The 26,053-nt window shown below is 36.7% G+C and overlaps 1 protein-coding gene across 4 annotated transcripts in view; it reads right to left on the bottom strand.

Moving 5' to 3' along the window:
- The window catches only part of RPS6KA3 (ribosomal protein S6 kinase A3), a 67,789-nt gene that overhangs the window by 31,197 nt on the left and 10,539 nt on the right, over positions 1–26,053 (bottom strand). For 2 of the 4 annotated variants that reach the window (XM_048955260.1, XM_048955267.1), the window contains exons 2-4: positions 22,412–22,468; positions 1,824–1,937; positions 285–366 (exon numbers count right to left, since the gene is read on the bottom strand). In XM_048955260.1, coding sequence (XP_048811217.1) covers positions 285–366; positions 1,824–1,937; positions 22,412–22,468 — 253 coding nt within the window. Of the gene's footprint in view, positions 1–284; positions 367–1,823; positions 1,938–6,103; positions 6,134–13,511; positions 13,614–22,411; positions 22,469–26,053 lie in introns of those variants that run through there. The other 2 variants (XM_048955249.1, XM_048955253.1) reach the window with 2 other exon arrangements.

The raw sequence follows: 26,053 nt of genomic DNA, 5'->3' as shown, positions 1-26,053 counted from the left end.
TCAGGCAGCAGAAGAAACAGCTGCTCTTTCAAGCCACCATCACCACTGACAAAGATCTAATGCTCAACACGGTAGAGAACCAAACCTACTTCCTTCTCTAATTCTACCAATATCACACTGTTTACAAAGTCCTTATGGCTTTAAAATGTTAATCACTATGTCCTGCTATTTGCTGCTTAACAGAAGTTGCACTAAGATAAATATACTCTGTACTCTTGCACGTAAAGATTTCTCTATAACAATGCCTATGATTTGCTTATCTCTTTGCTCCAAACAGTGCTTACCTTTCAAAGTGGCCTTTTTCAATACCTTCATTGCATAAAGCTGCCTAGCATCTGACCCTGAGATTTTTTTGACAAGAAATACCTGCATAGAGAATTAAAAAGAATTCTTAAAAGAAAACAAAGGAAAATCAGATGAATACGATTTGCTATGAAATTTGAGTAAATAGTATTCCAATGAAACTCATATTTGTTACTCCCTCTTAATACTATTAACTCCATCTTTCTTTGACAGTTCTCTTTAGATCCTGCTGAACACAAAAACATTTCCTTGCATTTTTACGTACTGTTGTTTCACTTCATAACCTAAAAGGTTCCAAGTAAACCAGAATCAGTTTGTCAGACCGCTTAACTTAATTCATCTCAGTGAGTAAAAGAAGGGATACATTTGGATTTTCTTAGAAGACAAATCTGAAACACTAAATTCAACTTTATGATCAAACAAAACTTCCTGATATTTATCTTTAAGTAGCTATGTTTTAATAATATAAGATGGTAAAGCAGATGAAAAAGTTGTCTGATATAAAAATAGATGCGTACAAAGATTGATCCAGAAAATTATGTAAATCAAAGTTTAACAAAAATGTTCGTTTTAACACATCAAATAGCGAGAACCAACCTTGTGTCAAAGCATAGCTGTTATGACATGCTTTGGTTGAGTTCCACACATATCAATAAAGTATAATTAACTTAGGTGCTCACTGGACTAGATGACCTTAGAGGCCTTTTCCAACCTTCATGACTCTATGATTCTATGACTCTTTTTCAGTGTAAAAGGCTGCCTTAAGTGGGATATATGCATTTTTTTAATGTCCCTAATAAAAGATGTGAAGACAATTTTCAAATTCAGAAATGAGAACGGAAAAAGTATCTGCCACAGGTTGTCTGGTTATTTCTAAAAAAAGAAAGCACAGAGACATGTAATAGTAAATGAGAATATTAAACATGCTACATGAGTTTAGATTAATCTCACTTTCTGTATCCAATTTGCTCTTGTGCTAACATTCCTTGAAAAGCATACAAATTAGCTTTTAGAAACTGAAGGAGTAGTAATGTCATCTTCCCAAGCTTTTATAAATAGTATTTGGGGTTTTGTAATAATTAATCTTTTCTTTTTTTTTGCATAAATACTAAAAAATTGAGATGACATGCATTTTTATGATGTTACAAGTCAGTCAGATAACTGGAATTGCTACTCCAATAACATGTCTAAGAGTACCTTCTTTCCACTAAAAGAGAGCTGACTATTCTACTCTTTCCTAACATCTAAGAGAAGTTTAATGTTATATATTAGAACTTATTATTATATTTAGAACTTCAATTTAGTTTGAAAATCGATTAAAAGGCTCTGTTGTCTTATAGAGCATATTCCACTCTCTCTCAATGTCACAGAAAGTTACTGTTTCATTTTTAAGCTGGATTTAAACAACTAAAGGTACGGACCATGTACACCTATTAAGATCTTGGCACAGACAACACTCACTGAAGTGCCAGAAACATTGAGTCTATAACAGAATACTTCATAGGAGTCAGATTACCAACCTTTCCAAAGGATCCTTGTCCAAGCACTTTCAGAAGTTCAAATTGTGAAGGGTCTGCTTTCTCATGTCCTTCCTTTACATGATGAGTTATTGCAATTTCTTTGATTTCTTCTTCCTAACAGAGGAAAAGGGGGGAATAAGTTAAGTTTACTCTACTGGTGCAACTTCCTAAAATGTTTAGAATTTCACAATACACTGAAAAATAACAGTGCCACCAAGCATATAACCAACTACATGCTCCCAAATGTAAGCAAAACATTGAGCAATACTACTGCCATAATTAAGACATTAACAGATAAAAGCTGTATTACAAAAGGCACTACTAGTTTAGTGATTATGTGGCTTAAACTTCCAGAGATGCATCAGAGCATAAAGAATAACAGAGCCAACAAGAACAAGTCAGTGGTTCCCAAGCTTTTGTGCTGAGGCCATGTTGTTTGGTTCACAATCTCCATTTCAAATTCACAATCCAGGAGTGGAAATCAATCTTCCTAATAATTTAGTTTCCTTAAGGCACACCTAGTTATACATCAAGTGAACCAAATCTCTTTGGAAAGGGCTATTTTTAACACTTGAATGAAGATGACTGAGTCAGTGGACCTTCTAATTATTTTCTGCTCTCCACTTAATTTTGTATTTTCTAAACAAAATTTGAAAACTCTGAAAGCAACTCTCCTTGCCCTACAAGGAAAGAACCTCAAAAGTAATCATACAAAAGAAGTAAGACGCTGCACTCTCTCAGTATCATCTGAAGAACTACTTAGGCATTACATAAAACCGAGTCTAAACAGCACTGTCTGTAAGGAAGCTTCTGTGAGTGAACAAATAAACCCAAGAACACTTTGCTTCTATTCAGTGAGCATCTCAGATTTATTTCACTGAATCACAGAGCAGCTGAGGTTGAAAGGCAGCTCTGTTCATGTTCAAAGACCCCACTTAAGCAGAGTCACCCAGTGCCCACAGCCATGTTCGGGGGCTATCAGATATCTCTAAGGAAGAGACTTCATGGCCTCCTGGGCAGCCTATGCTAGTACTCTGTCAGTCACATGGTTCAAAAAAAAAAAAAAAAAAAAAAAAAAAAAAAAAAAAAAAAAAGGTGTTCTCTGATGATTGGTTGGATATCAGATTGAATATTTGGAAAAACCTCTTCTCAGAAAGACTGACTGCTGAGGCACTGGAACAGGCTGCCTGGAGGCAGTGGACTCCGCATCCCAGGTGATTTTCAAGAAACATGCAGATGTGGCACTGAAGCACATGGTCAGCGAGCATGGTGGTGATAGGCTGATGGTTGGACTAGGTGATCCTAGAGCTCTTTTGCAACCTTGATAATTCTATGACTAGAGGGACCCTCCAACATTCTAGCTTATGCCTAATGCCTCTTGTCCTGTCACTGGGACTGAGGAGAACCTGGCTCCACGGCTCTTCGCACTCACTCTTCAATTACATCCATTTATGAGATCCCTCCCAGAGGCTTTACTTTCTAAGGTGAACACTCTCAGCTCTCTCAACCTGTTCTCATGACAGATGCTCCAAACCCTTGAACACCTTAGTATACCGTTACAGTACTCTCTCCAGTAGCTCTGTATCACTTGTACTTGAGAGTCTAGATGTGGCACTTAACCAGAGGGGAAGAAAACTCCCTTGCATTTGCTAGCAATGCTTTCCTTAACACAGCCCAAGGAACCATGGCCTTCTTTGCCATAACACCACATTGCTGGTGCACATTTACCCTGGTGTTCAGCATCTTCAGGTCCTTCTCTACAAAGATTTTTTTTTTCCCCATCTGGTGGTTGGCACACAGTTGGTGCATGGAGTTATTCCTCCCCAAGGTGCAGCTACACACCATCCACACCACAGCCTGTTTGTTATTCCAGCCCATATTTCACGGGCAGCAGCTCAAACAAGGATCTTATAGGAAACAGTGTGTTCAATCTTACTGAAATTGAGGAGACAGTACCTACCACTCTTCTCTTCCTACCCATTTCTCTATAGATGATCAACCATGATTTCATGTTTGTGAATCTATACCTACTAATCTCAATCACCTCTTTTTCTTTCGCGTATGTAAAATGGTTTCCAGGATTAGTTGCTTCCTTGATTCCCTAGGAAATGAGGTGATAGCCAGCCTGTTGTTTCTTTCCTTCTTGACCCTTTTGAAAACAGGAGCAACACATGCCTTCTTCTAGTCCTCTGGCCACAATAATTAGAAGATAATCAAGAGCAATCTCACAAGAAGGACACTTAGGTCTCCCCAGCACTCTTGCCTGCATCCATCATGGCATATGAACTTACGTGCATCCACTTTGCTTAAATATTATCTAAACCACCTCTTTTGAACTAAGTCTAAGTCTTCCTTGCTCCAGACCTTTATTTAACCTATATACACAAAAATATAACTAACAAATTATTGAGATGAGGGAGTAGAGGCAGCATTCTAACATGGGCATCAATATTTTCATCTTTGAAGTAAGTAGGTGAAGAATCCCAGGGGAAGAACAGCACAATAGAACAGATTACCAAGTACGTATTACTTTCAACACCTTGATAGATTTCTGCTCAACAGTTTTACCAATTAGCACCCTGCAGCCTTGAGAAAGTAAAACGGTGTCAAATCTTCCTGTTATCTACTCAGATTCACGGGCAGAAGGTGATCAGGTTGGTATATTGCTTTAAAAGCTTTACAAAAAGCAACAAGAAAGAAAGAAAGTAGGAAATATATTAACCCGCTCTCTACACACACACACAAATAATTGTCAAATACAGCAATTGTTACATAACAAGCTTCCCAGCAGTTATTTTGGGCGCTCTCTTAAAAAAGAGGAAAAAAAAAAAAAAAAACTTCACATTCCTGATACTGAGCAAATACTCCAAGCCTTCACAATTTCTCAGGGTTCAGACACTTCTCCATTCTTATAAGGCAGACTTAACAGAACTGTTTTAATCAAAATGGAAAATATTCTTTTTCAGTAGCTTGTCCGTAATACAATCCTTGGAGCAAAATCTGTGATAAACAGATATCCATGGATTTGCCTCCTTCTACATAATTGCTGAACATTTGTTATTTTAAACTAAACAGTATTTTGCAAATACACAAAAGTTCAGCCTTTTATAGAAGCGAGAACTACGCAGAAGTAATGAACCCTCACTGTACCCACTATCTACCTGAATTAACATACAAGCCTTTCAAACTAGAAAAACAAGACAGCTATTTCTCAACCAGCAGCACCAACTATATTGGTTGATAGGTGTTGTCATACAGTAAGCCTGAAGAGAAGCTATTTGTTCAGTCTAGTACTGAATTTTCCCTAAGCTTTATTTCTGATCATTCCCTGACATCTGGAAAAAAAACACCAAAACCATCCCATATGATGAACTCAAACTAAACATAACGAGGTACAGGGTGCTGAAAGCCTCTAGCCCTCCTTTCCTTCATTCCCTAACAACTTTCATATTACTACAGACAATCACCAACCAGTGATCAGGCTGCTGCAACAAAACTCTTCCAGCTATAACTGCAGCATACTGTACGTGCTTTATTTCGGTTATTTATAACCCTGGAAAGCTCCATTTTCTCATGCCTGATACTGCAGCAACATCTAAATAAAAGTTCAAAGAATTTTTTTTTCTAGCTACACAGTTCTAAAGGCTTTCTTTACACTATAAACTGTTGCACAAAAAAAAAAATACATATGCTATGTTTGTCAACTTAAAGTGGTTGCTACTGGCTTTTGCTATTGTGAAACTAAATATAGAATGCAAGGAAACAAACAGAAGGTAACATTACACAGTGCTTCCTTAACATTTCCTTAACAGTATAATACTGTTAAGTCAACACTGTCCTAGAAGGGAAGTCAGTAAAAAACAAGTTTGAGTATGAACTTAAAACATAACTAGTTTAGAATAACTTCCTGCATTGATATCACTTGCAGCTCAGAATTTTGCTGGTCAAGTATTACAGTATAGGAAAGTTCTTAGTAATGCACCCCACAGTTTGTCTCTATCCATAGGAATACAAACATAGGAAAGAACACCAAATGGATAATATTTCAAAGACAAATTGCATTTAAGAAAAAAAAGTTAAAACAAAGAAGGATTTAGAAGCCACAGGGGTGACTCATTTTTCTCTTTAGGAATCAGGTGCAAATTAGAATAGGAAATATGCTTGTCAGAAAGAAAAGACACAGTATTTAGGCAAGCAGTGAAAAGCTAATTAACCATTCTTAACCTATAGAATTATACTCTAATTATATTTTAAGTACGTATTGAACAGTAAACCCTTACTTTTTGTTCTAGCATTTGAATTTCTGTGAATTTCCTTTATTAACTAGTCCCACTGTAATATACAACACTTGTATTTGTTTCTGAGATCTTATTACAGGAACGGCTACTAGATAACATATTAAAAGGAAACTGGACTTCAAACTCAAGAGGAAGTAGAAAAAGAAGTGTCTTACTAGTTAAACATTTCCCAGTTGCAATGAAAAAGCCCAGAGAAGGAAGAGAAAAAAATCATTTTGTTTATATAGATAATCTCCCATAATTTATCCTTTGTCCAAATTTTCAAGCAGGAGATCCGAAAATGGTTCTGTTCTTGAAGAAGTGACCCAAGCAAAGCTGGATGTCATAACAAGCTGCTCAGATAGCTTTATCTGCAGAGTTGGCTCTTAAAAAAAAAACAAAAAAAAACACAAAAAAAAACTCCTTTGAAAAATTGAAAAAAACTAAGCTTGTCTAGGGCTGGTCTCTAATATTGTTCCTATCATTCTTACAGGTTTGTTATCTCCACTTTTCCTACTACTCTGAATAATTTTGACATTTTTACAGATTTTTTTTTCTAATTAATGTGGCAGCAAAAAAAAAAAAAAAGAGTAACTCATTTCTACTCTCAGTTCTCACTACAGATGCCTCAGAGAACAAATAAAGCTGTAGATAATGCAACAGTGGTGTGAAAGGAGAAACAAGTAAAAGAGGTTCACAAACAGAATTAAGAGCACTCACTATCTCAGAGCTCCTATGCCACTTAAACATTTAGAAAACACAATGAACGCTAATTAGAATTCAAACTACTTCAAAAAAAATAAAAGCATTTAGTCCCTAAGTTTTATGTAAAAAAAAAAAAAAAGACAAACAATCAAGTATAATTTAAAATAATTTTAAAAAATACTTCACTATGTTCTGATGCAGAGTCGTCTGCAAAGAAAAAGCTCTGAATCATCTGAATAGATGTCATAGGAATGGATTTATCCCCTTACTCATATTAGGGAGAGGAAAGCTAACAGGAGTAAGGAACATTAGCACATGGAAATACCATAGGCATCTATCCTGCTGTGTCTAAAGTTACTGGTTTCAGATTCTTGAATAAATGCATAAGGACAGCGTGAACACGGAGAGTGACAGACACTTGGCAAAAGTTCCAAAACACTGCAATGTAATCCAGAAATGTAGCAAGACAGACCTTACTCGGTAAGCTGGGTAAGAATTAGATGCAAATTTAATTTGAAAAGAACAAAGAATAAGCTCCTGTGGCACTTAAGGAACATTTACTTAGAAAAGGTATCCCTGGAAGACAGATTTCTCCTTTTCTGGGTACTCAAAATTGTGTGAACATGAGTAGGAATATTTTAAACACAATTAGTTCTTCACTTATTGTGAAGGTAATGAGTAAGACCTGGATACACATCTATACTGGAAGTGCAAGTAAGAATTATGAACACTCTACACTAAAAGGAAAAAGCAGCAGCTATCTCAGAATTGTGAAGTTTTACAGCCATAATACAACAGAATAGTATATTTCTATTGCCCTTACACATACGCATAGGTGACTTTTAATGGCTGCAAAGTCATTAAGTGATATCAATCTAGAGAGGCAAGAAAAATTACAGGGAAACATTTACAGCTTAAGACACCAAAAGCACTGAGGTCAAATAGAATGTGACTCAAAGCAAACTAGCCCCACCCTGAGCAGAAAGGCTGACTGCCCTGTCTCTTCTCAACTTCAGTGAAATTACACTGAAATCAAAGGAAATACAGAAAGCCAATCAAAACCAAGCCAATCCAAACACCACATCTCTAACAAAAGAGCCGCGCGTACAAAGAGACTGAGGTGAGGGGAGGGTGGGGGTTGTTAATTTCGCTGACAGTGTGGGTGTTTTAAAAATGTATTTGTTGCAGAAGAACAACAATTTATTTTTTTTTTAACAATACCTAGAGCAAAGACATGTATATGCAGCATGCATATGAGGAGTGCCTATAGATAATACTTTCTGAAAGAACATTCCGTTTATATTTAGCATGCTAAATCATTCAGTTTCAAAAGAAATAGCATTACAGTTTCAGATCTGATGCCTGTTATCGTAGAAAATGGGTGTTGATAAAAAAATAAAATAAAGGGAATAGCAGCAGTTAAAGGCCAAAAGAAAGAAAGCTCCATTACTGTACCCCAAATTCCCCAGAATTCTATCAAACTCAGAAACACCTCCAAACGTTTTTCCTTACTAAAAAAAATTCAGATATGGATTTAGTAAATTCCACACACGTTCCCACTGTAAGAAATACAGGATGAATTACTATATTGTATCTTGAGTTCTTTGCATCGGAAAGGGAAAATTTAAGATAACACACAACATCCGTATTTGGTTAAGAAAAGGGACAGCAGTGTCTGCAAAACATGGCTACGTGTTTGTTTGCTCTCCCAGGAAACTAATACTGCTTAGATGTAGGTGAAAATCTCCTCAGAGCTGCAGTGAATTTCAGCTGGCAGGCAGCTAAGTACTGATCAAATAAACTCCCTTCTGCATGCTTGCTGACTGTACAAAATGCATGAATACACCACCAAACCTGTAACACTTATTCAGATAATACTTATAACTGTAACATTTCTTCAGATAAACGATTTCATAGTGAGAGGAAGTAAAAGGCCACATCCCCTTCTGTATCTATTAGAGATGGAGGTTATGAGATAACTGGCATAAAGGAGCAAGGATAAGATGTTAATCCTCACACTTACTTTAAATAAATCGTAACATCTGAATCCAGAATATTTAAACCATGGTAAGTAACTACTGGAGAAATACATTTCAGTGCTCACACTTCTCCTTCCAACAGATCCACGATTCTCCTTTATCTGTTAGTTCTGTTCTACCCTTTTAATTTAAGAAGGTACAATTAGAAGCATCTTCTGCGCGCAATTACTTACAGGCTTTGCTATGACTTAATTTGTTGGTTAAACTAACCCTTATTTTCTTATCTCCTAGCCTTGTGCTTATACCTTTCTGAACCATGTTTTTTTTTGTTTTGTTTTTCCACACATTTAACTGTTCATGTCATTTGGAAGCCCTTGAATTCACACCTAGACACAGTAACGATGGACTTGCTTTATGCTATATATGAAGCCACAGCTTTGCACTATTTCAAGCCAATATCTGCCAGACTGGACCTACAGGAATTTGGATACCCAGGCCCTGTCCTCAAGGCTGTATGCAGCCGAGTGGTAAGCTGTACTGCTGTCAGGTCCCAATTGGTCATCACTTTCCAAAGTATCTGTATTCCCCCCCACCCCCTCCCCACCCTCCCAAATTGCAAAACTCTTTGTTCGTAACACACAATTCAGCACTTAATTGTGTCAGTATTGGTACCTTCAATGCGCCTTCTAGGACACTATTAATACAGGAAGAACTGTTGGTGAGACTCCAAACTCTTTTCAGGAACTCTTCCATTAATGTTTTCTATTCAAAATAATACTTTAGAATTGATTACAACTCATTTCATACAATATGGTTATTTTGTATAATTTGTGGTAATTTATGCAAGTGAGAGAGCCAGTATTACCATTAGAAAAGTTCATGCTTCTGGAAACACAACTTCCATACAGCAAGGATTGGAAGGAGAAAATCTTTCTGCTAGCTTCAGACACAGTTAAGTCAGATTGATACTGCCAATGTTGGTGAATATCCCCTCCAACATCAGCCATGTTTTCAGATAAATCAGTCTTAAAAGAAATTTAAAATGTAAGTTACTGAATCAAAGAAAAATATTCCAAGAATATTAGAATACTATTTTTTTCCAGTAAGACAGAAAATAACCATTTCTAACATTTAAATGGCAGTTTAAAGTGCACTTGCCTGTAACAATGTTCAATTAACGTATTTGATTGCGCTTATAACTTAACTAACCAAAACAAAAAAAAACAATGCTGTACTGGTTCATATTACTTTCATATTACTGACTACTCAATTTCCAAAAAAGCAAATCCAAACAGTAAAGAGCTAATGGCATCTTTTCCACTTCAAAGTTGAGCAGCAGCAAAGAGATTGCTTTTGGCAGCTCTTGCTTGTAAATATTAGTTTAAGATACAGAGATTCTTCCATCTTCCCTATGGAAGTAGCAGCTTCCTTCTTACCTCATCAATCTTTTCCAGGAAAGCTTTGCTTCTTCTGGACATAGGATCGTTTTTGAGGCATATGTATATTCAGAGGGGATGAATACACAAAAAAATGGATTTCCCAGTAAGTTACTGAACGCTGCTCAACCACTGGTGAAAGTTTCCTTTCACTACTACATTAACTTTCATTGTGCTTATCAGCATTCAGCCAACATGATGATATTTGGCAATACATTTTTCTGATTGTCACAGGCAAAATAGTGCTGAATGTCATAATTTAACACTCAGTATTTCATAAGTGGTTTCTATGATATTAAGCCTTGATTCTAAAGTTACATAAAGCTGTTTAGTAAGGACAGCAAGCTTATTGGATATCAAGTGATTTTAGAAGGATGACTCAACATTGGCCCAGCTCCCCAGCTCACATACATAACTTCCTTTTCCTCCCCTCCCTTGAGTCAGGAAGTGTCCTAGATGCACTTACTTTCCTAACTTGTTTTGGATGTAGGATGAATTTTCATCGTTATCTGAAGAAATACGAATTACACATTTGGATGGAAAAAATGGATCAGCAAACTGAAAACTAAAGCTTTTTTTTTTTTTAAACCTTCTGTATTAAAACTTATGGAAATCTACGCTAAATTAAAAATGGGAAAGAGTACCATGCTAGCTATTTTAAAAATTTCAGACATGTTCTACATACATTCACACATACTGTGTTATATTCCTACCTCTAACTCCCAAACTACTCTTAAAAAAAATAAATAAAAACCCTGCACGTTCAACAGCTGTTTCACAATCTCCTATCACCTCAGTGAACAACATCACTTAGATAAGCCAATGCATAAAAGCATTTCTTATACTTGTCATTAATATCGAAAACTGAAATAACTTCACAAGTAATGGTTACTTAAATGTTTGTAAGCATATTATTGCTTGAAAAAGTCAGTTAAAGTTGCTGCTAGTGAAGGAGTAATTATTCTAATATATCAGAAAGCAAAATATGGTCCCGTTTAAAATTAAATTAAGCTGCTTTAAGCATATTGTGTATATATACACCAGCACCCAGAAATGCAAGAAAAGTGAGGCAAGCTGTAGTTAACACAAATATTTGTAGTCAGAAACACAGCTTTCCCCACAATTTTTGTCTGTGTTTCTTTAAGGTAAGAAAACTCGTTCACAGTATAAGAAAACCTGATTTCAGCTGACAGTAGATTACTTGTTGCAGATGACATCTATTATTTTACCTGACAGAAAATATGATTTCCTAAACGTAAACTATATTAGCAAATGTTTAAGTTCACATTTGTTTTATTTTCTTTCTTTTTAAATTGTTAGGTGCCCAAGATGAAAAAAAAAAACCACAAAAAACAATGCACAGAAATAATAAAATTACTGTACTAACGCACTTTGTCTTTACTCTCTATACCTTCTGTTCTTTTCCATTCCTATTTTCTTGAGTACTACAACAATTTTACAGTCTCAGAGGATGTCTATATCCACATTTGTTTCAGGTAGCCAACTCATTCGCCTAATGAAAACCACAGACCAGGTTGCTGAGATCAAACTCCTCCAGTTCTTTTGGTGTTACAGATGAAGCAAGATAGGAGTCTGAAGAATGAGTCCCACCTCAGAGCACTGAGTCAACGGACAGATGAGAAAGCCCTCTGGATACTCTGGTACACTCTGAAAATACTTTTCCTCCTTGGAATGAAAGTACAAAGGCTAGGACTGTGCTCCTTCCTTCCCAAAGGAACTGTGAGTAGTTCAGCAGGTAAAGCCATAGAGATGAGGAATTTCTCATCAAAATCAAAAGCCTGACGCTGCCACCAAAAACAGTTTTGTAATATAATTCTTCTTTGATCAAACACCACAAAATTATCTCATGAACCAGGCCGTGCATGTCAGCATTGGAAAAAAATACTCATTGGGTGGAACTTTCATTTCCCAGTAACTTTGATACAAGCTTTGTTCCTACTTTGTAAGCATTTAAGTGCACTGCAATTTTTAAAAATATGGAAAGTTTTAAAAGTCATCTGTTTTTAAAAAATCCATGAACATATTTAGCACTAAACTACAACAAGAATGAATCTTGTTTTTATTCAATAGTATATTCTAAAATTTGTAGTCTGAAAACCCTTCAACTGTCCAGCATTTTAAAAATCAACAGTTTTAAAGACGATATAGCTGATAGAATTTCCCAAGGAGGAAAATTTCTTGGAGACTTCTAAGAAATATCCTGCAAATTGCACATTGAAAAGAGCTACACTTCAAGTTGGTAAAAGTTTATTTCTCAGGGTTTTCTTTTAAAAAGCTGTATGTACAGTATCCTATATTCTATTGTTTTACAACTCATGTCCATTTCAGTGTTTCAGTTACAGCTAGGAAATTAAACTTCAGTTTCTAACACTTATTGCAAAGCTTAAAGCAATAGATAGGCTAGTAAATGCTGAATTACTATCCCTTTGATTCACAAATTAATACATCTACATCGCCTATGGTGTTAAAACAGTATACAAGAATGTTCTACACAAAAAAAAAAAAGATTTACAGGAGGATAAACATGAAAATTGATTTAAGTTTCAGCGATAAAATGCTCAAACACACTGCACTACATTTACATGTATCGTTAAAAAATTATGGAAGCATGCAGGATAATACAGTTCTGCACTAGACATTTTCTTAACTTAAAACACCTTTTATGTTTAAAAGTATGTACAGTTTATCTTGCTGAGCAAATTCAATGTCTGCTATGTCTAAATTACCATTCAAAGACAAATTAACCATAATAATAACACAAGCATCTATTCTTAACGATGTTGTAAGTAGTAAGTTTAAGATGCTGATGAGCCTTACTCAACAAATAATGAGCTCGTACAATTAAAAGTATCACATACAATGTAAAAATTTAAATAATCACTAAAATTTAATTTGAAAAAAAAAATATATATGAACATTTTAAATAATACCAGATTACCAGTGAGAAAGCTTAAGACATAGCTAAGCTCATAGACCTCTGGAGAAAACAGTAAGTTCCATAGCATTTTCATGGAGTAAAAAGTTGCCAGTAAGGTTAAATTATCAGCAGGTACCTTAGAAACTTGTACAAAATACAAGCAGAATACAAATTCCTTCCCGCTCCCCCCTCCCTTTTTCTCTTTTTAAAGGAAAAGAATATACAAAGGCTCTGTATACAGACAGTGCTGACCCCAAAGCCATGAAAAACTGAAACTACTTTGATATCAGGAGCTTAAACTCTACTTACACGCTAATATATTTTCCCCCTTTAAGAAAAGGAACTAAGCTCACCCGAACAGAACGAGCACGCAGAGCCAGAAACTTAAACATGACTAAGAAACCATGATGTTTAGGTTTTCTGACTGAGCAATCCTAAGTCTAGCAGGGAAGACCAACCCTAGCGTTTTTTTTTTTTGCTGTGACCAGCTGTTCCGGCAATTAGAAAATTTCCTGTCAGGCAAGTTAGCCACAGATGGGGGGTGGGGCGAGAGAAGGGGGGAAAAAAGGTCAGAAAAAAAGAAAGAAATTGATTTTTCTTCCTCTGGTAAAGAAAAACGGGGCAGCAGGGGTACTCATGTTGCTGATGCTGTAGAGATCAGAACAGGAAACTGAAGCAGATCGTCTGATAGCAACATGTTGTTGCAGATGTTATTTATTCCTCGTTCCCAGGAAAGAACAAAAAAGATCAGCATCTATTTCAGAAATCAAGCTACTAAGTCATGTACCACTGCTTAAGCAGAGTAGCAACTACTTTAAGACCTGCATTTTTTGTATTTTTATGGGTTTTAGTTCAATTGCACAAATTGCTGTCTTTCTGACATCAATGCAAAGAACGTGGTAAGCTTTTACTTCATGGCTATGCTTTCTAGAATTGTTAGGGGGCCAAGCCGACTTTGCAAAACCCTCTGAAATCCTGCATACAAAACCTAAACAGAAATTAATTGAACTGGATTGCCCAGCTTGAGTGTCTGACTCAAGCACAAATATTACAATGCTCTGTAGCAACTAAGTTCTTCAAAGTGTTTGCACACTGAACGTTTCTAGAAATCAGAATCTAATTGGATTCAATAGTTGGGTCTCTCTCTACATTTAGTACCTCAGTTACTGTTTTGCATACTGACAACTTAAGTATCTTCAGCATTGACCTTTACTAAAAGGAATGAATTAGAATATGGAGCAAAGCTACCTTTCCTCAAGCAATAAATAAATAAATGCAAATAATGACATTTAAGCAGCAGCAAATACAAGTGCTCAGCCATAAGCAGAGCCAGGTGATTCTATTTAGTGAATCCATACCAACGGGTACAAAGCAAAATACTGTACTCCTTCCTGTCAGGAACATTAAAACAAATAGACCTTCAAACTACCTTCCTTGACTGGGTTATAACAGGATCACTGCAATTTTTTTTTTTTTTTAGATTTTAATTCCTCTTCAAAAGACAAAATAAGTAAATCACTGGCTGTAAGCAAAAGAACATGCTGTTTGCCAATATATACCACATCCTGGTATCAGTTTCTAGCTTTGCCTTTAAACCTGGATTATATATATATTTACTCCAGCACAACAGAAAATCCTATTGCCCACATACAGAAAGAGACAAAATAAAGATTCCTCATCTCTGGCTTTAACAGAACCCCAAAAAACAAAAAATGTGTTTTTAAAAAAACAAAAAACAAAAAAACAACACAGCACCACATTCTCTTTTCTCCGGATCTTCATTTACACTGCATCCACAAGGACAGCTCCTCAAATGTTACGTACTGAATTGTGAATTACACATTCACTAACCACTTCTTCACCTTGAGTCCTCCATTACAGTGTGCTTTTTACAGACCCATTATATTACAGCCTGCATGGGATAAGCAGCCCCTACTACAACAGCAGTAACGCAGCATGAAAAATGATTCAATCTTTGCTTTGGGATAAACAAGGCTCCTTGAATGCTAGGAGGTTACATGAGGATTTCAAGTATTTCATAAACGATACAAAAACTACCTGAAGCTTTCCTCTCTGCTTTAAATCCCCAGTGATTTCCCCCTCAAAAGCTCCAGTATGTGAGGAATTACAGATTAATAGCAATGTGGATATTTACACTGTGAAGAATAAAAAGGTTACTTCAAGCTTGTACTGTCAAACGTGACTGCAATAACAGAAGTCATCAGGAGTCTCCTGATCACTACATTTAGGTCTAAGGTAGCATGGATTGCTAAAAGCAGAAATGGAAAGTAAGTGGTGGGCCCTACACTAATTACAAAGTATATTAAAGCTGAGAACACAGCATGAGTATATAACCATTTTCTTCTCTTTCCTAGCAAGTGTATATATGTACAGCACTACAGATAAACTGTGTCTGCTAAGGGTGACAGAACCAGGGCATTTCAACTGCAACACTTCTACAATTACTGACTGCTGCTCCCCAAACCTATTATCTGACCTCCCAGCAAAGCACAAAGCACAGAGCCCAGGGGTCAGTGGGGTTACCTCATAACAATAGTTCTCCTATAACTGGCATGGGTCTACAGCAGGTGGAAGAAATTTCTTGCTTTCTGGGAGAATAAAGCCTGTGTGGTTCCCAAAGAGCACTACCAGCCAACCAGAAACATTAAGATATATGCTACGTAATTCATTTTGAGAACCCCTGAGAAGAGAGCTTGTTCTTTTAAATCTTCCTTCATATGAGGAGACAGGTTAGAGAGCAGCAGTGGCCAAAAAGGGAAGTTTGCGATAACAAGTATAAACTGCTCCAGCAAATTGCTCCACTAACCTTGAAGTCTTGATAAGGTTTTGTATTATACATGCTTATCAAGAAACCTAAGTGCCCCCAAATCAAAAGGGATTTGTTATGTCTATCAGTGCCTGCTGAATTCAACTGCAGGTAAGATTAAAGAAAATGTACAGATCTCACTCACACAAAGCATTTCGTCTTCCCGAACAGAAGTATTTTTTTTCCCCCCCTCCTATCCTTCTCTTCTGTGCTTTTAATTTGGATGCTCTGAACTTAGAGAAACTGTCCTAACACTTGCTGTCCAAACACTCAGGGGTAAGAGGATCCCAGCTTCCACAGAGACTGGGAGAGCTGAAAGATGCTGGAAGAACTCTGCACAATATGGAAGTTCATAAGTTCTATTGAAACAAGCATGCACACTACAGTTGGACATCCACTTTTGCACATAACCAGAAAAACTTGAAACTAAGTGAAATAATTCATTATGTGAATCAACCTATATCCTATATCCTCAGACTGAGGAGCATAATAACACATATCCTTTTTATAATGATAGAAAAGCAAGGGTCTACAGTATGGATTGCCTTCAATTATCTGAAGAAAAAAAATGAAAAACCCTCACTTGAAGAAGGTTAGCAGATGAGATACAGACAGTCACCTCCCTCAGTTTTAAGAAGCTGAATAATATACTTATCTTTGTAACAAACACGTTTGTATAGCCAAAGAAGAAATATTAGACGAATGAGAGGGTGTGGCAGTTTCCATCTGCTAGTTTACAGGCTTTTCAGGGCTACCATCTGTTTTGTCTCCATGTAAGAAGTGGATTGATTTTTAATGTTGCTTACAGGCTCAAATTATTCAATTTTCTGATCAAGACCCAAAAATTACACTGCCCGAGACACCAAGTGTAGAGAAAGGCCACTCTCATCAATGCTTTCAAGTGGTTGTATCCGCAACACCCTTAGGAGAAGAACAAATCTTTTGAGGTGCTTGCCTTCTCTGTATAGGTTTGACATATAAATTAACTTTTCAGATTAAGAGCTTCGTACCGTTTACAAGGATGCTGTAACTTATGTAAGGTCCACTAAATCCGTTCTTACATCAGTATGATGTGTGCACTTCAATACAAGAATCCAGCACCAACAAAAACAAAACCCCTCTGCCTTTTACAAGGGAAAATTTGAACACAGAGAAGGCAATGACCGCACTTCATTTTTTAAAGACATGAAATAATAACTTCATAGCATACCTCTTCTCTCAGGAAAACTACAAAAATATTTAAAGGTCACTGCACTGCTACTGATGACATAGCCATTGTTTCAGCTAATATTAACTAGGGGTTAGGTCTATAAATATTGAAAAATCCCACCCACAATGGTATACACATCCTGTAAGTTCAAATGCTTTCAAATCTCCCTGTTAAGCTATGCTTTTTTTTTTTTTTTTTTTTTTTTTTTTGCCAAATTACTTCACTTCAATGTTCTTACCTTATATTATTTTCTTTGCTGGTGACCATAATTGAGATTGCCCCAGATTACTCTGGTTTTCACATTACAGCTTGAGTTAGGGGAAGCATGGGAGAACAACACATGATCATGGAAATTTTCAGTGTACATTTTTATTTGTTCATGAGTTTCCAGTATTTTCTATAAGGCTTCTGATTCTAACCTTAATTCTTATATATACGTGCATATATATATATACATATATATGCACAATGGAGAATCTCAGAATTATTACTACATATAATGGACAGTTACAAGTTCAGAAATTAGATAAACTATTTGGCCCACACATTTTTTTAATGCATCTTTAAGCTTTTTTCTAAAGATCTTATTATCCTCATAACCTTTTCTATTAAAAAACTGATACACAAAGACAACAGCTACTGAAATTTCACTTTTCATCATCCAGATCAGCACGTTTTAAGACTGTTTCATGCTTCACTTCCACTTAATTTTACATATATGTTATAATTCTTATTTAACAGTGGGGTTTTGTTTAAAGTTATACCAAAGCACAGAAGAAAAAGTCAAGTGAAATATTACACAGCCACTACCACTGGAGACAGCGTTTACTTTTTCCATCGCAGTTGTTAGTGCCTGAATTATTTCCACCCTGGACTGTACTAAAAACACAAAAACAAACCAGTAATCTTCAGTCCCAGCAAGCTATCGTGCAGAAATGTGTGCCAGCTTTTCCTGAAGCTTACAAAGAACTACTGCAACTTTTCACAAATGTTTGTATCCTAATATTTCTGTATTTTCAGTAATTATGCTTAAGCGAGTGCAACGATGAAGCATTAGATCTACTAGTGCTTCAACCACAATCAAATTGAATCTAGATTTAAAAAGCAGTAAAGCATGCATCATGATGGAAAGAACTCAAAGCATGTAATTTGTTTAACTAACTTAATCTCTATGGATATAGAAATAAAGAAAGTAATGGTACATAGCACAAAAGCGAGAAAGGTAGCAAGTAAAAGGCTTTAAACTGCTTCCCTTCTTTCAGTAGTCTCCGTATCAGGTCATACTTTAGCCAGTTTTTTATTTGTTCTTACATTTATTTCCTGCTGAAGGTTCCCAGGTTACTTCCAACATTCAACAGATAAAAAATGTTGACAAAGTTATAAAACCAGATATAACAAAGACAGTATTCTACCAGCATATTATCCAAACACATAACACAGCAAAAGGGTGCAGTATTTTCAATTTTTCACCCCTCTTCTCACTCCACAGAACAGTGGCAATTCTGTCCTGAAGACATGTACACATCACACAGCCATGAGAATATTCTGTCTTCTGATGTGGCATACAAGAACCTTTCACACCTCCACTGAGGTAGCACTATAATTGCTGACAGCCAAAGACTAGCTTCCAGCTATAACTGAGCAGTGGGAAAAAAAGCACCAAAAATTATTGGTTTTTTTGTTTTGTTTTGTTTTTTAAATCACTATTGATAATCATTTACTCACCACCACCTAGAAATAAATGAAAAAAACAACTGGTCTAAGGAATTGAACTGCTAAGGCAACCTTAAATACCTTGAGCATCACAGAAAGAATATTAGATAAATATTTTTTAGTGGTCGCTATTATGTTTAAATAGTTTGCTCTGTCTCCTAAGAAGCATCAGTTTGGAAGCATTTGAAGAAAATACAGGAAATTACCTGGAAGTAATCCTGCAATTAGCAAACCTGAAAGAGAAACCCAATGGCTGAGGTGAGGTAATCTGGGCTGACTGATGCCCACTAAGCCACGTTCTCACTTCCCCTCCTCAACAGGAGAGAGAAGAAAATAAGATGTGAAAAATTTTGTGGGTTGAGATAAAGGCCAGGAAATCACCAACCACTGTCACGGGCAAAACACACTCTGCTCAGGAAGGATCTATTTACTGTTAAGTAAAAATACAGTAGGATAAGAAGAAATAAAGACAAAACTAAAACCACCTTCCTTCCACTCCCACTTCTTCCCAGGCTTAGCTTTACACCTTTACTGTTGTTCAGGGACCAGGGGGAAGAGATAGAGAAAGCACAGGGGGATGAGTTTTCAACATTTTGTCTTCGCTTGTCCTTCCTCACACTTTTCTCCTTCTCCACTGTGGTGTCCCTCTCATGAAATACAGCCCTTCACAAACTGCTCCAGGATTGGTCTTTTCACGGGGAGCATGGCATACATATCTGCTCTGGTGCAGGGTCCTCTCCAGGGCCTGCAGAGCACATGCTGTGCTCCAACACAAACCTTCCATGGGCTGCAGGGAGACAGCTTGCTAATTTGCTTCATGATGGGCTTCACCATTATTTCCTCCACGGGCCAAAAGGAATCTCTGCTCTAGAGCACAAAGTACGTCCTCCCCTTAATTCCTTGCCAATCTCTGTCTCTGCAAAACATTTCTAGCCATTTGTAAGTACGTCAGCACAAAAGTACCACCTGCATCACTGACAGGCTCGCAATAGCTGCTGTGGGTTTGTTTTGGTGCCAGCTGGAATTAGCTCTGCCTAACATGAGAGCAACACTTATTTTTTCTCACAGAAGCCACCTCCTCCACTACCTAAACCTTATTACATAAGCCCAATATAATATAATTTAGCATACAGATACAAAACAAAAAGTTCCATAGGTAGAAGGTGAAGCTACAAATTCAAAGTAAAATTTTTATCAGGCAGGGCAACAGTCAGAATATATTAACAAGTATTTCAGTTCATTCAGTACTGCTATCAAGATGTGGATGCTGTGGATGTTGTGTTGAGGGACGTGGTTTAGTGGGAGCTATTGGTAATAGGTGAACAGTTGGACTGGATGATCTTTTAGGTCTTTTCCAACCTTGGTGATTCTATGACCTCAACCAAAACCAAAGACTTTCCCAAGAAAAGGTGTTCTAGTTCACATAAGAATTAAAGAAAGCACTATAGTCTGTGCTACGCAGAATATTAAGAACAAATGATCTCCTTCTGGTGTTGCCTACAAATACTGTTCCCTACTCTGTGTAACATACAGTATCACCTTATGAGCCCTGATATATTGTACCTTCAATCATATTCAGAGTTCCGAAAATTGTGTTTTATTGGTAAGGACCATTTATCAACAAAATCTAATGGTCAGCTAGCGCCGTCTGATGCAACACTACAGGTAATGTTAGAGTTGCCTTGACAGCTGAGAAAGCCACAGGCATCACATGAAGAAACCTGTGGTTACTGGTATCTTCACATTACGAAATTTTGTAAAATGAAAGTTTGACTTCTGTTGATAGTGGCTGAACCATCTGGCCTGCAATCTCCTCTTTAGCGGCCACTCCCATTTTCAAAAAGACTGTGTTAAGAAAAATTAATGCCTCTCCATAACAACAGCAATGGAAACTGTACTTCCACAGTCCTTCCTTACCTTTGTACTTCCCTTGAAAGACTACTGAAACCTGAAAGTAGAGAGGATTATGAGGTCTGGGCTTTTTATAGTTTACGGATAACTGAAATAAGTTTATGGGGAAAGAAGAAAAGAGAGATAGGTATCTGCCTGCTGTAAGGGGCCTGCTTTGCAGGGGGTCTCTAAAGATCCCGTCCAGCCCATACAATTCTGTGATTCTGCATCTTTCGTGTCAATTTGCCATCTCCAACTCAGAGACCACTTTGCTACCACAAGTATTTCAGAACACGTTAGTTCAAAACTAACCACTGTAAACTACTGCCTACTGCTCAGATCTGATTTACAGTGAACGCTTGAGATCTATATTAATAGGTCAGCCTCTGGATATTTCATCACTGTGGAAGTTTCCATTAAGTACGTTTCAACATTTAGTATCTCATCCAAGGAAGGGATGGATCCTAAGCCACCAGCAAAACTGATTCTTACAGTTCTCATCTTTGAGTATTTCCTCTTTCGTGGCACCCATGGCTTTCTTTAATCTGAACCAATAAACCGAAGTTGCCTTCTACTCCAGCTAGCAAGAATAGCATCACAAGAGCAGAACTGAAATCCACATTCAGAGAAAAGACTTAAACCACCGTGCCACAAATGACTAGCTTTACTATTTTTGAATGCACTCCAGTGAGCTCCACCTTGGAAGACAATCTAAAACTTTGCCCATCTTGAGTTTAGTATTATCCTAATAATCTATGTAGAAACAAAACAGAAACAATCTTCCAGTTTAATGAAGATTTATTATGCAAATATTCTAGTTTCATGTAGATCAAGAAGGACAATGAGAAAAAACTAACATGAGCAATGAAACAGAATAAACAGGTACTGCCGAGCAATCTTCTGATCATACAGAAAAACTAAAGGTAATAGCTGCTGCTGCACTTTACATTCTGAACTAGAAAGGGAAAAGCTATAGTGTATGGCACTCATAGAATCAGATTTCATACAGTAAGCACACACGCACCTGCAATGGAATCTATGTGGAATTTAACCATATCAGAATCATTTGTTGTGACATGACCAGAAATGAAACATTAACTGCTAATAAAGCACACTCTGGAACTCACAGATGTAAAATATTTTTACATGTGCACTGTTCAGACTAACAAGCCAGTGGCATTGCCTTGCTCACTGGTACGAGGAAAAGTGGACAATAAAAAAAGAACAACCAGCTTTAAGATTTGTTGTGATAAGGAAAGAGAAGCTCAACCTCCCCTCCTGTTGAGGAATGATCTAAGCAGCTACATTTTACTATCAAGTTTTTTCACTCTCCGATCCAATTTCTATAATATTAAACTTTGTGCTCTCCGACAGGAAAACCTAACTCATATTAAAAATAGTGTAGAAAGTATAAACATTAATCAGAACAAACAGTAGGATACCAAACCAGACAAGAATAAGTGAGGAAAAAAAACTCTGAAAAATATCAGGATTCTACATTACTTGACGTGAGATGCAAACCTGAACAAAAAGGCATCATCGGCAACCTGCAAGTAGACTGTGTGGCATCAGTGCATCACAATATAGCACTATCTTTGTTACAATCTACTCACATTTTGTGGGTTGATATCATCTTCTCCCATAGGTTCATCCACAATTTGCTGTCCATTCTGTTAAAAAAAGAAAAAAATACACAGGAAATTAGTAGAGATGTTGAATTCAACTACAGAAATAAATATATTGCCAATGGGCTTTGATGGCATGCTCCTCTACAGGATCAAGAGTTCTTTTATTTTCTAAAAGAAACTAAAAACCAACCAACCTAACAAAAAAAATCATTGGAAGTTGGTACGGAAAGCTGCTGTTTGAGAGACATGATGCCACTCTCACTCTGATCCTCACGTACTACCAAACTGGACAAAAGTCACAATAAGAAAACTGTAAAACAGTTTAAGTCTTAGTACTACAGAGCATTATTTTTCACTACTACAACCTCTGCAGAAAGCTAAATCAGATGAAGAATGTGCAGCAATAAGCCACAACAACAAACATAAATACTCTTTTTAAAACCAAGTTCTTGTGCAGAAACCAAGTCCTTGCTGTCATTGGTACTACAAGAACGTTTATAACTGCAGTATATGATTATTAGAAAAACTATGAATGTTTATGGTTGCTGGCTAATTAGATAGTCAACGTTGTACTTTTCTGTTTGTTTTTATTTTAACCTTTCTAGGGACCGTCCTGCAAAGCTTTCCATGTAAAATTTAGTCACGCGATTAAAAAAAGACTAAATGCCTTCTTGGTTAACAAATGCTTTCTGTTCCCCACCAGTGGTACTATACTTGGTGAATATCTAAGTGGCACTTTTCCCAGGCAGATGCCTTTGCTTACACAACAAACATATACATTAGCAGCTAATAAGGAAAAAGATATGCCTCCCAACGTAATAGCAAGAAGGATCACCTGTGGCTTTAATTATTCATTTGCTCTAAAAGTTTTACAGACTCTTATTATTCTTTTCAAAATAGATTTTAAAAAATTACCAAAAATGGTTGTGCCCTGTAGTACTAGTGGATTGTTTCCCCAGAGAACGTAAGTCCTAATTAATCTATTTTTGCAGAATTTAATTTACTTAAAATAAAGTCACATGCATATATGGATAGATATTTTCTAGATGTCAGAAAGCTAAGGAAGCTGCTAGGCAGCGTTCAGAGATTTCAGCTTCTTCCTACAAGTTCCCTCCCACCATTTGTTTTTTCAGCAGACTTGTTGGGTAGAACCTTTCTAGCATTCTCTGCAACTGCTAGGTGTAGTCAGCTTACAGGTAGAGACTCCTTCCTATGAAGAGACAGGTTAAGTTCTAATAACTTACAAATTTCAATTTTCAGTTATGCCAAACTGAATGTTTAGTCTCAGATAATTACAAGCTCCCAAGTTTTCCCCTCTTCATTTTCAATATAAGATACTAATGGATAAGACTAGATTATGAGAACTATCCATCACCCAAATATGACTGTGGCCTGCTCTCCATCCCCTTAAAACACAGGCATAGGGAAGGGCTCAGCTACTGATTCTGTCTGCAGTGCAGAGTTGTGACACAGGATAACATTGCCATTTTCTCATGTTAACAGACCTCAGAGAAACACTAGAGACTTCTGGTTAGAAGGCATGTTTCTCTACAGAAGGACTAGTAAGAAACCAGCTAGACTACAAGAGGTGAATATAATTTTTATAAGATGTCTCAGTTAAGGGCTATCAGCATTGCACTTTCTAATTGTACAGCTAAGAGTTATTTGATGATGTTCCAAAAAGCCTCACCTTCCCTCACTGCAGCTTTTACTAAGAGTACAGATGGCAGATATTGTACTGTTCTTCCTTAAAATACACAACAATTTAAATTATCACGTACAAGACCATAAAAATACCAGCTCAGCTAAGTTAAGAAAGTAGTATTTTTAATGAAGCTTGCTTACAAGGAAACATAATTGTTTACATTGTTATTCCATATACCATCTCTATCAAGGCTACGAGTCACAATTTCCCTTCTCTCAAATATATGACATACATTTAATCAAATGACAATTTAACTACACATCTCTGTGCTCTATTCACGCCACAAGATAGCTTCCAAAATATCTCGTCAATAGGAAAAAATCAGCAGAAAAACATCAGAACAAGAAAGACAATTGACTTCAGCCTGAAAGGAGGAGCCTGAAATGTCCTGACAGCTAATGATGGCTCAACTCTGGGGCCTAAAACAGGGCAATTTATGTATCAAAGCCATGTGCTCTAAACTGACTCCACATGCGGATTTTCAGAAACAGTGATTCCCACTACAACAGTAATTATGCTGAAGAATAATATTAGAGGCAGATTAAGAAGAATTAACCAAAAAAATAAACCTTGAGACCCCGCTTATACTGCTTAAAGACAACTCTAATGCCACTGAAAATGAAACAGCTCCAGAAACCCCTCTTTGAAAAGAATTGAGATCAAATCTTTTTAAGAAGGTCCCAATCTCTAACATCCAGCCTTTAACCTCACTGACTGTAACATTATTCTTCTAGAAAAACAAAAACAAAAAGAACAACCAAACAAAACACAGCAAATTTCTGCACCACAAATGAGCAGGGTTTTTTTTGTTTGTTTGTTTGTTTGTTTTAAACAATCTGGTTTTCCTGTGTAATCCTCCATTGCTTTCATTTGAATTCAAGAAACAGATTCCAAGCGCATGTACTGGAATGATGAACATACTCAAGAAATCAGCATGTATGTCATGCAACTGTATCTGAGCCAGGACACTGGATTAGCAAGATCTTTTTGAACAGGTCTACCCATGCAATGATTACGCTAAAGAAATCACCGCATGGCAGAACCAGTTCTGCTCAGAACAGTGGAAGCCATGTAAGGCAAAGAAGAATATGTATGTATGATTTATGGTTTGTTGGTATGAGATGCCATTAAATGGAAAGCACTCGCGTATCCAGAAAGCCTGCAAAGTGTACCGGATGTCCTATAAGCTTAAGTGTAAAGCCAAAAAGTTCACTACGGAAATGACAACATTTAAACCACTGTAGAGCAAATAAGGCTGCAGAGTGTTTAAGTGCATCTAACCCTTTAGTTAGGCTAGATTTGCTCTAGTATTTACTAGAACCAAGGACATGTCTCAGTGAGGTAACACCCTGTGACCATATATAATTATCTGATAAATATAGACTAAGAGAAGGCTAAATGCATCTTTTAATGTATGGATTGGACTAATTCAAATGACAGAGACTATAGACCTTGATTACTTTTCAGTTGTACGGCTCCTGTAGGGATGTCAAGCAAGCAGAATGGATCAAAGATGTGGTTAAATCCAGTACTAGAACTGCAAAAACAGCGAGCACCAAGCATTTCAGATGACAGCACAAGAAAACTAAAAAAAAAAACAAAACAAAGAACATCTACAGACAGCTCCTACTTACCCCTCCAAACACATCAGCAATCAAATTACACCAAGAAATGAGGGCACACGTCCCTTATAGAGGTAAAGCCACTCAAAATCCCATTTCCTTCTCCGATTTACAGTGGCAGCCATACTGTTAGCAACAAACTAAACTCCCAAAAAGCCATTGCCACATTTCACTAAGTTGGTAGAAATGAATGCTTAAAGACAGTTAGGTTTATTTTACTAAAGGCATGTGAGAACGAAGACAAAAGGGACCGTGCAGGTTCTTTGCTCAAGTTAAAAGCAGACAAATATCAGAGAATCT

This window comes from Lagopus muta, chromosome 1 (genome assembly GCF_023343835.1).
Source record: "Lagopus muta isolate bLagMut1 chromosome 1, bLagMut1 primary, whole genome shotgun sequence".
NCBI lineage: Eukaryota > Metazoa > Chordata > Aves > Galliformes > Phasianidae > Lagopus > Lagopus muta.
Note: the sequence above shows the minus strand (reverse complement) of the source record. Positions and strands in the feature narration are given on the sequence as shown.